The sequence below is a fragment of the Leptinotarsa decemlineata genome, unplaced genomic scaffold (genome assembly GCF_025532065.1).
Source record: "Leptinotarsa decemlineata unplaced genomic scaffold, Ldec_3_MD MMD2_tig00026345_RagTag_RagTag, whole genome shotgun sequence".
Taxonomy (NCBI): Eukaryota; Metazoa; Arthropoda; class Insecta; order Coleoptera; family Chrysomelidae; genus Leptinotarsa; species Leptinotarsa decemlineata.
Window position 1 is genome coordinate 867,180 of NW_027412696.1, and position 12,523 is coordinate 879,702.

A 12,523-nucleotide genomic window follows, 5' to 3' on the forward strand; every position below is an offset into this window, starting at 1 on the left:
TAAACAGAAATATGCAGGGTGTCCCATTAAAAAATGTTTTTCGTAAATCACTATTGGTATCTATAGGTTTTTTAAACCATTGGATTCGAAGAAACAAGATATTTTTGACAGGAAAAAAGTTATAGCAACTTTTCGAGAATGCACATTTTCGAAAAACATGCTGTAACTCAGAAACGATGATAGATAACGATATGCAGTTTTCACCATTAAAATTTGACGCAGACACAGCCATCAGTTTTCATCTATTTAGTTTGAAATCAAGAGTTTCCCATTAAAAGTATCCAATTTGACCCACTCTGTACAAATTTGTCTTGAACATTTACATTTCGGGTATATTCTTCATTTAATTTTTTGAGATTCTTCTCATTGATTGACATACAATTTGCTCCTGTCCTATCCCAGACACTTCGTTTGACGATGTCTGGTGGAAATATGAAATGGAATAGCTTTATATAAACTTCAAATTGGTTCAATTGGGTAGGTAGAGGCCTTTCGGAAATATGGATCTATGAAATAACCTTACAGTTAATTTCCGCTAGCACTGTATGAGAAAATTTAGGTGAAATAGAAATGAATTTATACTTCACAGTAGCTTACAAAAATCTTAACTGAGATGACAAAAGTACCCCGCAAAATCCTTATGGAATTTAGGTCTTGTTGGATTTTTTTCGAATTTTTTATATGATGTAGTTCATGTAATTCTCAATCAATGCTACCGTTGCGCCGATCCCAAAAAATGAACAGTTTTGCCGCTAGGGGTCGTTAGAATCATTCCTTTTTCGGAATAGACATTTTCGTAACCGGGAACAAAATTTTCACCTGTTTCATTGTAGATAATGTTGCATATGATTATGGTTTTTTATAAAAAAATTATTCGCCCCCTCCTAATATGAATATGCTTGAATCAGGGAAATAGCACTTTTTCATGACTTTCTCCTCTCCCCCGAGGAAACAAAATACAATATGACTAAATTGCATCATATTAAAAATTCAGAAAAATCCACCGATTTTTTTTTGTTTTTTACCCCTCGGGCGGAGCGTAATCATATGCAACACTATCTACAATGAAACAGGTGAAAATGTCGTTCCCAGTTTCGAAAATGAATAGTGTATTCTGAGAAAGGGGTGATTTTAACGACCCCTTGCGGCAAAACTGTTCATTTTTTGGGCTTGGCGCAATGGTAACATTGGTTGAGAATTACATTGACTACATCATATCAAAAATTTTAAAGACTCCACCGAGATCCAAATTCCATAAGGATTTTTCGGGGTCCTTTCAGTGAAACAGATACGACAAAAACATATTGAATTTAGAAATGAAGATTATGTTCTGGATGCAAATTCGGAAAGTTGATCATTTCGTAAATTCAATATCCTGCTTCTTATCTCGTAGTTTTTCTCAATATACTGCTTCTTATCTCGAAGCTTTTAACTTACTAATAATCGCACGTTAAAAGATATGAACTCGTTAATCCTAAGCTCGTATGTCAACGGAAAAACAGATTTTACCAGATTTCACCAGATTTTCATTTTAGCTCTCTCCAATTTATTGTTGATTAGAATTATGTGTATGTAATTTGAGTTTGAGATTTTGTTCAACCATTTACCAACATTTTCGAATATTCACGGTGTATTAAAGTAAAAATGTACATTATACAAAAATACTGCTAATAAACTTTGCATATCGATGATGTAATGTTCAAATCATGTTTAATATTGACTTTGTATGAATGCAACTGTGAGTAACACAAACACGATAAGCATTCGACAACTGCGATATTGAGCGTGTAGAGTTGTTTTAGCTGAAATAAAATATCAGCTGTAGTAACATTCATCAACAGAGATTGTATTTCAGTACGTTGTTATAAAGAGTAATTCGTCATATAAGATTTCAACTGTTTCTTTTCACGGTGAAATTTTTTTTCACTGTCTTTTTGAATGAAACAACCTTTTTGAGTTGCTGAACTGATTCCGAATAAAATTCAATTATAATAATAAATATATTAATAATAACTTTCTGGGCAATATTCTCTTCACCGATGAGGCGACAATTACCACTAACGGTACAGTGTCCACTCAGAATTCCAGGTACTGGACAAGGGAGAATCCACACTGGATGATAAATGCAAAAAAAAATATTCACAAAAAATCAATGTCTGGGTAGGAATATTCAAAAACCGTATAATAGGTCCAGTGTTTTTGAAAAACACACTGAACGGTGGAGGATTTCATAATTTTTTGACAACGAAATTCTTGGATTTCATGGGAGAACTAAGTATTGAAGAACTCAGAAATGTTATATTTCAGCTAGACGGTGCCTCCATTCACAATGTAATTGCTGTGCGGCAATATCTTGATGAAAAATTTCAAGGAAAATGGATTGGAAGGAACAGCCCTTTTATCACCAGACCTGACTCCATTAGATTTTTTTCTGTGGGGATATTTGAACGAATTGAAGGAGAGAATGAGCCAATTGAAAAATCATGGATTTGGAAATTTGTCATCATATAACTAACACCCTATATGATATTGGATTGAAACTGGGAATCTAGATGTTCCAAATATGCCCAAATCGAATGGGGTATCCACTTTTCCGATAAAAAAAGTCTAATAGTCCTTCTTGGAATTTCGACCCATTTTGCATGTCATAGTAAGCCTTGAAATCATTGAGAATCATTCAGATCTATCAACATATTATGGATAGAGCTCGTCGAGTACCATAATTTGAAATTGTCATTTTTCAAAATCAGTTCATGGGTTTCAAAATAACAGGGTGTTGCGGTTTGAAATCGCACACACTGTCTATTTTTTTCAGATGATAGAAATTGAAAATACCCAGAAAAAGTCGATAAAAATGTTTCTTACAATTAATTAATTTAGTTTCAAGATTTGCCCCACCCGAAGTATTATAGTAACAGTGCGAGTTGAAGAAAAGCTTGAAATAAAATATACCACATTTTGTATCAAATTGATATAGAGTGAACAACACTACAAACATTTTTTTTATTCCACAAAATGATAATAGAAGAATGAACGTAAAAATTATTAAACTGCGTCTTTATGCAGCTAGTGAACTAACTATCAAAAACAAAAAAAAATTCGCAGTGAATGTTCAAAAATCTTCAAGGGATTTTGTAGCACACCGGAAGGTGAAGTCGTTCTGTCTAAACTTGAAGTTATAGGGGTATTAATTGTTTTGAAAAATAATGTCAAGAAGAAAGTTTCATTAGTCTTCACATTGCGAATTCAATCCTTCATAAAAAATCAATTTTGTCATGAAACGGTATTTTCCCTGAAAGAAAACCCAAGAAACAATTTTTTCTTAATTTTTGAGGAATTTAATTTTTATTCAATCAAAATTTAATGAAATCGTTTTCAAGTCACGTGACAACGAAAATCAATTAAAGTGTATTACGTCACTTGTTCGCAAACATCATTGCTGTCAAATACCGCGTTGAGTAGGTATATCTACATTTTACCACCTCCAAGAGTTTTTCTTATATTTAACGAATTCATTCAAGGCCTATTGGTTCTAACGTGAACACATTTCTACTATCAATGACTGAATCCATTTTTAATTGCAAAAAATTCAAATAATTGCTTAATGAATCTGATGGTTCTAGTCAACTGTACTAATTTTCATCAGATTAATTCATTATCAGTATAAAAGTTGATTCGAAATATATTGTTGTCTTACCTGAACACTCACTCTAAGGAAACTAACGAAACCAAATGCCACCCAATATATTAGTAAACAAGGTTATACCGATATATGAACAGCGGAAACATATCAACTGCTGATATATTCCAAAATAGAAAATATTTTGAAACAGTTTTATAAACAGTATTGTTTTTTAGTTTTTGTTTTAGGGATTGCATTGGTTTAGTGCAATATTCACTCTGAGTATTTACTTACTAGAATAATTTTCTTCTCGTATTCTGAGAACATACTGCAAAATTATCTGAAGGTGATTGACAATGTTTCGTGATGAATTTCACTAGTTCGGACTTCCAGTGTCTACTATATAAAATGATTTGAAATCCCTGAAACAAGTAAAAAAGAATAATTAAAAAAGAATAGTTGAAAATAACAATTATATTAAGCAACAATAAACCTGAAATGCAATGATAGTGAAATAACCTACAAGTAAAAATATAATAATTGAATAAATAAAAATTAAAGGAATGCAAAAAGAAAATAATAAAAATAAAAAGTATAGAGATTCCAAGTCACGTTAGTTCACGACGTTTCGATTGTTGGTATCTACAATCGTCTTCGGGTGATGGCTTTTACTTGTTTCAGGGATTTCAAATCATTTTATATAGTAGACAATGTAAGTAAAGGCCATTTGTGTTTTTTTTTTTGCCACAGTATTTTCGAATCAATTGAGTTATTACTTTTTATATTGATAATTTAGATTTAATTATGAATTTTGGAATTATGTTGTAGACCATTTGTTTTTTTTATGTTTTATTTTGGTTTTATGGGGCTCCATCTACCTAAGTGAAATTTTCTTTGATTTATTAATTATATTGTGTAGGAATCCTGTGAATGATATCTGATTCGATTCCATTACGAATTTTTCGAATACAAATAGAATAGAGAAAAGGGTTTTCAGTATAATCCAGCGTTCATATAAAAGTATTTTTTGTATATTTTTTTTTCATGTAATTCAATGTTCATATGAAAATAGCTGTTTCGAGAGGATTTTACTTTCAGTTTGTGCCTGAAAGGTACTTCTTTGCATGATCTACAAATATTTGTATAGAGTTATTTTTTTTGATTCCCACATTTTTTGTAGCAAGATGGATAAGTAGAAAGCCAAAACCTTTCCAGAAAATTTTTTATTTTACAATTTGACTTCCAGAATCATTTTATTTGCACCATAATTACTTGCACATCCGATAAATCCCAGGTGCAATAAAACTAGGAATGCCGTCGTCTACTACTTCTTTTGATTCGTTAGATATTTTGGGCAATGAACCCGCCTGCTCTGATTGTATGAGGGTAGCCTGAAGGTATTTATGTACATATGAATAGTTTCTTTGCCAGTCTCATACCGTTCGAAGTTGAGATAAAACGAACGCAGACTCCCACGTTTCCTGTAGTTACGTGTAGAGTTGCGCCGCAGTAACCAGTACATACATGTACTGAATGATCAAACAATTATTTCCTAAATATTTGTTCAAGTAATAATTTATCCTCGCACACATGGTTGTAGTCGATGTGACCTGTTGCCTATCGAGTGCGACTGTTATCAGGAAAATGGTCGTTGTTCAGAGTCTGGTGATGGGAACCAAATTCGGCGCCCTTGGCGACCTGATTCGAGCTCCTTCGATTAGTGATTGTTTAGACGAAAAACCGAAATCGAACGTATTGCTTGTTACGACAGTTTCGTCTTCCAAGAAAAAAGTAAGTGATTTCAAAAATATGATAGATCTAACCGATACTTGATGAAAATCCATTATAACGTATAAAAAAACACACTTTAACTTTAGAATGAGATTTACACTTGAAAGTCAACAAAACTGTGAGTATTGTGACGCCCGAAGATGCATCGTATAGCGAAATACGTGTCGCGGTTTTGTAAACGTTCAAGCGGAAATATCAAATTAAAGTGTGTGATTTCAGTAATCATTCGTATATTCGACAATAAATGATATAATATATAAATAACTATCATCATTTTTTATTGTATTGTGTTACCAAAGTAAAACAGGGACAATTGGTCAAATAAGGCGAAAATTGTACACTCTAGTTGACTCTAGATACCACAAATGGAGTTTTTCTTGAGGATTCAATTGATTTTTTTTCATTTGAATATAGAATATTGCCCTAGTGATAAAATAACTAAACAATAAGTTCATTTCTACGTTTTTCGTGGAAAATGTCTTTGAAATGTCATAATATAATTTATTATAACATTAAAATCAACAGTTCAAAAATAACTTTTCAAAACGCTCAAAGGTGCGAACTCGTTTCTTCCCTTTCATAAAAGAAGACGTATGCATCTCCACTCACAAGCGATTTTGGTGAAATTGGTGACACATGTGAATCATTGTATTCGTGCCACGTGCCAGTATAAGGATGTCTGCAGAGTGCTGTATAATGTCCGCTGTAGGTAGACTCATTATGATTCGAAAGTGCATATAGATTATAACGACAAGGAGTCACATTGTATGCTGTATAATTGTTCATATCTAATCCATCATTAAGCAAAAAACCTTAAAATGAAATAACAGTGAAATAAAATACAAGTGAAAATAGAACAATTTAACAAAAAATAAAACAATATAAATAAAAAATTAAGGGATTCCAAACCAAGTTACTTCACGTTTCAATTAGTAATATCCACAATCTTTATCACCCGAAGACGATTGTGGATACTAACAATCGAAACGTCGTGAAGTAACTTGGCTTGGTATATCTTTTTTTTTTATTATTTTTTGTTTAATTGTTCTACTTTTTACTTGTATTTTATTTCAATGCATTTTCATTTCAGGTTTGTTTGCTTAATATAATTGTTATTTTCAGCTATTCTTTTTTAATTCTTTTTTTAACCATTCTGAACCACAAGTTCTTTGTTGGGTTCAATTTTGTTAAAGGACAAGCCTGAATACATCAAAAACATGGGAACCTGGTTCGCCGAACTTGGTTCGCACGAACCATGTTCGTCATTTGTTCCCCTGTGTGTGGTGTTTAACGAACCAAGATCGCCACAATTTCTCTCGAACTTGGTCGTCCATCGGGTTGGAAAACATTTGTTCGGTTCGCCACACAGAGCACACCAAGTTCGTCTGTGTTTGGAGGAGGGGAACCGTTGTTCGCCATTTTGATTTTTGTCAGTACTTGGTGCAGATGCTTGAGCGCTTGCAATAGGAGAGCTTCACTGTTGTTTCCATTGCTATACAATAGTTGATTGCGGTGATAGTGCACAATTCATGAATCCTTCGTTTTTGACGGACTTCATAGAAGCATATATGGAAAATGAAAGGCGATGAGTACAGGGACAGGAATAAGCGAGACTAAACGTTGAACAATCTCCTAATGTTGACTCGCGACACGATTCCCAGTGCAGACCAAAGTCTGCAGTAGGAATTTAGTCAGTAAAGCAGAGTTTCCGCAGGGAATTTAGGAAAAGTGAAGTTGTCAATTGCGATCTTTTCTTCTTCTTTCTTGTAAAACCTTCAAACTCATCTAATACAACAATAGCAACTGCAATCTTCGAAGAACTCATCCCAACTGCTGGAATGAAACTGGTGAAATGGCGAATCGTTGTTCATATTCCCCTCCACTGTGTGTAGTGGGTGACGAACCAAAAACTTGGTTCGCCGAACCAGGTTCCCATGTGTGTAGGTCGCTTTAGGATGAGACTTGGCTTTGAAGTTTTTAGTTTCCGTAGCTCAGGAAACGACTTCTTATTCTGATGTCGATGTCAAAGCTTGACTTTGCAACAGACATTTGTTTATCTTAGATAAGCAAAGTTTGTGTATTCTTACAGATGGCGTTTTCGAAAGGGGATATACCTATGTTTACCTATACGAGGATGAAAGAGGTTGACTTCTGCTTTGAAGAAAAATATTTCTTCACTTCTTCTTTCAAAATGATATCTTCACATTCTTCTGTTATTAGTTAGTTGGTGAACTTGCTAATCATTGAACATACGTTCAGAAGTACGGAAGCCTAAATAAAAACTTAAAATATAATAATGATCAATTCCAGCCAGAAAACAAAACTAATCGTTCGATTTTTTTCTTATCCAAATATAATATGACGAAATTACTTACTCCATTTCAACAGATTTTAGTACAACAGATTTTTAGTTTTACATAACCATGTTCATTTAACCGCCAGTTTGTTCAGTTCTATCTGTCACGTACGCCACTGAATACAACAATCCGATTTGTCTTGATATAGTATATCACCTTATCAGTAGCATTCAATAGGTTTGAAAATATAGCTTTTATTTGTTTTTATCGACAATCAGCATTTTTACTATCAGTCGTGGCAGAGTCGTGTGATGTTTAGAATCCAACAAATAAGTAATGTTTTCTATTTCCTTTCCGTTGCGAAAAGTATGTTATCAATAAACAAATAAGGTATTTGTATCCCAGATATCACGTTCAAGTTGTGGTTTTTTACCCAACAAATATGACGGAGTGCGCAGTAGGTAGTATTGTTGAAGAAACTGGTGAAATAAAAGAAGAAAATAATAATTTTGTGATAGTTGAAGGAGTGACAGACACCGAGTCGTCAGATTTTATAAAAAAGAGTGATGGTTTTAGTGATGCGAGTACTGAGAACGTCTCCAATGAAGAGGAGTATTTCGACAATAGCGACGTGATACATTCCTTCATTCAAAATACTGCTGATGAAGTATGTTTCTTGAAAATTTTAGATAAGTGAGAGTAACAGACGAGGTTTTAATTGCATCTAAACACCATTTACTAAATTACACCAATGTTCTCAATTTTTTGAAGCCATTTTAATTCACTAAAAAAGCATATTATATGATTTTGTAGTGCATCTCCATTTATTTCTAGCATATTGTAAATGTTATATTACCTTTTTCGTGTTTTCTATGAGGATTTTTGTATTTGTTTCAATAAGGAATTTCGATATCATGGGCTGAACCCATGGCTAGCGTCTTCAGAGGTTCATACATCCTGGATTAATATCCAATGACTGAATATTAAGATTTCGTAACGCGTATTTATACTGTGTCAGGTAGTTTGGAGTGCTAATACCTGTACCTGGTTTAGGTAATTTGTCGGTAACATTCATTGACTTGTTTTCTACCATGTCATGTTGTTTGCTATCCTTGAACTATTTAGAATGGGATTCCATATTCGATTGAGGTACACCGCTTCTTTTTTTCTGTTGAAATTATCCGTGTGTTTGTGGATCTATATTAATAATATGGAGAACGAGAAATGCCGAATTTATTGGAATATTTGTTCCCCAACCTAGGCTCATACAAGCTAGGAAGCCTGATGTAGTCCTTCTCGACCACTGCGTTTGCTCAGGGCATATGATTCTCGGACCCAACGATCAATTACCCCACGGTGTGGGGAGTGGTCATTGGTTGATAATGCTGGCGCGCCCTTCCGAATGTATCGGGGCTACGGGGGATAGGGCCTGACCAACGCAAACTCCGGTATAAAAAAATTATAATATGCTTTATTATCATAAGACATCGCTTGGGTAGTAATTACTTAAAAAAATGCAATTCATACCAAATGAAAATAAAAATAGTGCATGGGTACAAACTATGTTAAAATGGAGGATATAAAAGATATGTACATATAAAAGAGTAAAAGTCAAGTTCATAATAGAGTAGACATAAAAAGTAACAACTTAGTCGCTCCTTAATTAATAAAGATAAAAAATATGAGTAAGTCAGTTGAAAGCTATCGTTACAATATTCATCCAAAGTGTAATAGGGTCTTATCAGATAGAAATTGTTTGACTTACTTCCTGAATTGGAAGTCATTTATATTGGCAGATTTTATGTCCATAGGCAAATGATTTTACATTTTTCTTCCGTACCAGTCGGCTATGGTATACCAGGTTGAGGGCATTGAGTTCTGTGTTTTCAACAGAATCCTGTGGTTTCCTTCACTGAATGCATGTTCTGCCACAGCCGACTTGTCCGTTTGACCCAGTTTGCAGTTTCGGTCGGCTGTGTGGTACCGACAAATTACCTAATCCAGGTATAGGTATTAGCACTCCAAAGTAACTCACACAGCATAAATACGCGTTACGAAACCGTTATATTCAATCATCGGATATTAATCCAGGATGTATAAACCGCTGAAGGAGGTGGCCACTTGCGCCAGCGCAACGTCAGGAAGAATTTCCAAAAATCCCCGGCATTCGAACTCAAAAAATAGTGATACTAAAATCCTCCGCCGCGAAAGTCTCAACTATTTTGTCGAAAAATAAGTCATTTGTGTTGAATTTTCTTTTATTGATTCGACTAATAATACAGTAAGATGTACCCGTATAGGAAATGGTATTGAACATTTATTGAAAATCATCCTTATCTGAATTTATGGAAAATCTAATGGAAATCATATTAATTTTACAGCAATTTTTTTCCATAAAGTGTTTTCGAACAGAACATCAATCATTTACATAGTTATATAGACTGATGAAAACATGTTCAATCTTTCTTCTTTATCCTGTCAATAACTTGAAATGATAACAACTCTAGTTTTTCGAATACACTATAGTGTAGAGTTTTTAATTCATAAAATTTTTGATTTTATCCCCCCCCTATAGTTTTCAAATAACCGCCAAGATATTAATTTGTACACGCTTTATATTAGCTTCACCTGTATGTATGTATGTATGTATGTTTGTTTGTAACTCTCAAGCTCGGGATCTGTATTTGACAGAATTATCGACATTATTGCTTGATCTATTCGCGGGCAGATGACGCTGTGCGTAACCTCCTTGATATAATTTGAACTCACTTTACATGTATTTCTTCATTTGAAAACAGTATTTTTTTTTATTAACACGCGCGCCTGCTGCCTTATTTGTAACCCTCCTTTGCGCGTCTGCAGCCTTGGTCTTGGTCGCTGATTTTCAGTCTCCCTCTCCGGAGTCAAAAAATGTCAATGGTCATTTTTCTAAACAATATACGGCTGATTGATCCCAAAGTTTAGATGAAGTGAATTGAGTTTAAAAATACTAAAAAACACGCTTTTATAGCATAGAAACTAAAAAATGAAAAATAAATATAGTTTATTAAACTAAAAAACACGCTTTTAAAGAACATCGAACTAAAAAGTTAAAAATATTTTTTTAAATAAGCTTAAAATAATAACGAACGAAAAATACTAGTATTATTGTGAAAAAAGCGTGGGAGCTTTGTGCCACATTTTTTGTATATCCAGTGCCGGTAGCTTTTTTCACAATAATACTACAATACACTACTACAATAATGATAGTATTTTTCGTTCGTTATTATTTTAAGCTTAAAAAATATTTTCAACTTTTTAGTTCCATGTTCTTTAAAAGAGTGTGTTTTAGTTTTTCAAACTATATTATAAAAACTTTTATGTTACGCCGTTTTTTATGAATGAGAAGTTTCCTATATTCAATAACACCAGAAAAACTTTTGGGAAAAAAGTTTTTGGCTTTCTACTACTCCATCTTGATACAAAAAAAGGATGAGGGAATCTTCCAAAGAAAGGAAGGAAGTAACCAATTTGAAAATAACTAACTCTATACATGGATGTGTAGATCATGCAAAGAAGTAACTTTCAGACACAAACTGAAAGAAAGTACTCCTGAAACAGCTATTTCATTTAAACATTGAATTACACGAAAGAAAAAAATTCTTTCGAAACAAATACTTCTGTATGAACACTGAATTATACAGAAGATACTTTTCTCTACTCAGTTTGTATTTCAAACATTCGTTGTGGAATAAAAATCAGATATCATTCACATGAGTTCTACTTTAAATGAATGGTAACAAATTGTACTTACATGGAACACTGTCATCCTCACTGGTATACATCGATGTTTCGCCTTAAGACACTTGCCCCAAGGCTCTTCAGTACTAAATCGGATAACGTTATAGAAAATACACACAATTCATTCATGAATTACGATTTTTAATGTCACGGAATAAGCTTGATCTGCTTATGTCATCGATGACATCGTAATGACATTCATTCACCTATTTGATTTAATCCCAGCTAAGAGGAATCTCATTTGAATTGAAGGTGTTATATTTTTAGGAGTGATTCATTTTTGGGAAAGAAAGTTTTTGGCTTTCTACTACTCCATCTTGATACAAAAAAAAAGGATGAGGGAATCTTCCAAAGAAAGGAAGGAAGGAATCAATTTCAAAATAAGTAACTCTATACATGAATGTGTTGATCATGCAAAGAAGTAACTTTCAGACACGAGTAGTTACTGAAAGTTACTTCTTTGCATGATCTACATCCATGTATAGAGTTACTTATTTTCAAATTGATTACTTCCTTCCTTTCTTTGGAAGATACCCTCATCCTTTTTTTTGTATCAAGATGGAGTAGTAGAAAGCCAAAAACTTTCTTTCCCAAAAATGAATCACTCCTAAAAATATAACACCTTCAATTCAAACTAGAAAAACTTTTTAAATTATCAATATTGCATTTACCAAACAATTTTCCAAGAGAATTGAATTTGGATGAAACTTAAGTTTTTTCCAGGTCTTTTGAGAGGATGGCGTTAGTTTAAAAAAATAGAGTCTTTTATGGAAAATCTACTCTTGACGCTTGTAAATTTGAAATGCTACTTCTCTTGAACGATTTAATAGAAAAAATCGACTTTGTGTATCTGAAAGGGTGCAACGTGTTTTTCTGTGATTGTTTTAACAACAGAAGCAGGACTGGTTCAGAACAGTTTTTTCTTCTGGAAAAAAATATGTTTTGACAAAGTTGAATGGAATGAGAAGAGTGAAAAAATAGTATAATAAAAAAGCCGCTGCCTGGAAAACTCGGACGCATTGTTCATTTTGAA

General features: G+C 33.3%; 2 protein-coding genes across 7 annotated transcripts in view; one reads left to right on the plus strand and one right to left on the minus strand.

Annotated features, from left to right (window-relative positions):
• Positions 1 to 7,807, minus strand: part of LOC111512446 (acylamino-acid-releasing enzyme) — a 79,486-nt gene extending 71,679 nt beyond the window's left edge. Inside the window, exon 1 of the mRNA XM_074183803.1 lies at positions 7,789 to 7,807. The gene's annotated coding sequence lies outside the window, so the exon portion shown is untranslated. The remainder of the gene's footprint in view (positions 1 to 7,788) is intronic.
• The window catches only part of LOC111512447 (leucine-rich repeat flightless-interacting protein 2), a 76,639-nt gene that overhangs the window by 41,918 nt on the left and 22,198 nt on the right, over positions 1 to 12,523 (plus strand). Inside the window, exon 1 of one of the 6 annotated variants that reach the window (XM_074183807.1) lies at positions 5,252 to 5,413. The exons of 2 other annotated variants lie outside the window; for them this stretch is intronic. In XM_074183807.1, coding sequence (XP_074039908.1) covers positions 5,267 to 5,413 — 147 coding nt within the window. In that variant the 5' untranslated portion in view covers positions 5,252 to 5,266. Of the gene's footprint in view, positions 1 to 5,251; positions 5,414 to 7,976; positions 8,378 to 12,523 lie in introns of those variants that run through there. 3 more of the 6 variants (XM_074183806.1, XM_074183808.1, XM_074183805.1) reach the window with 3 other exon arrangements.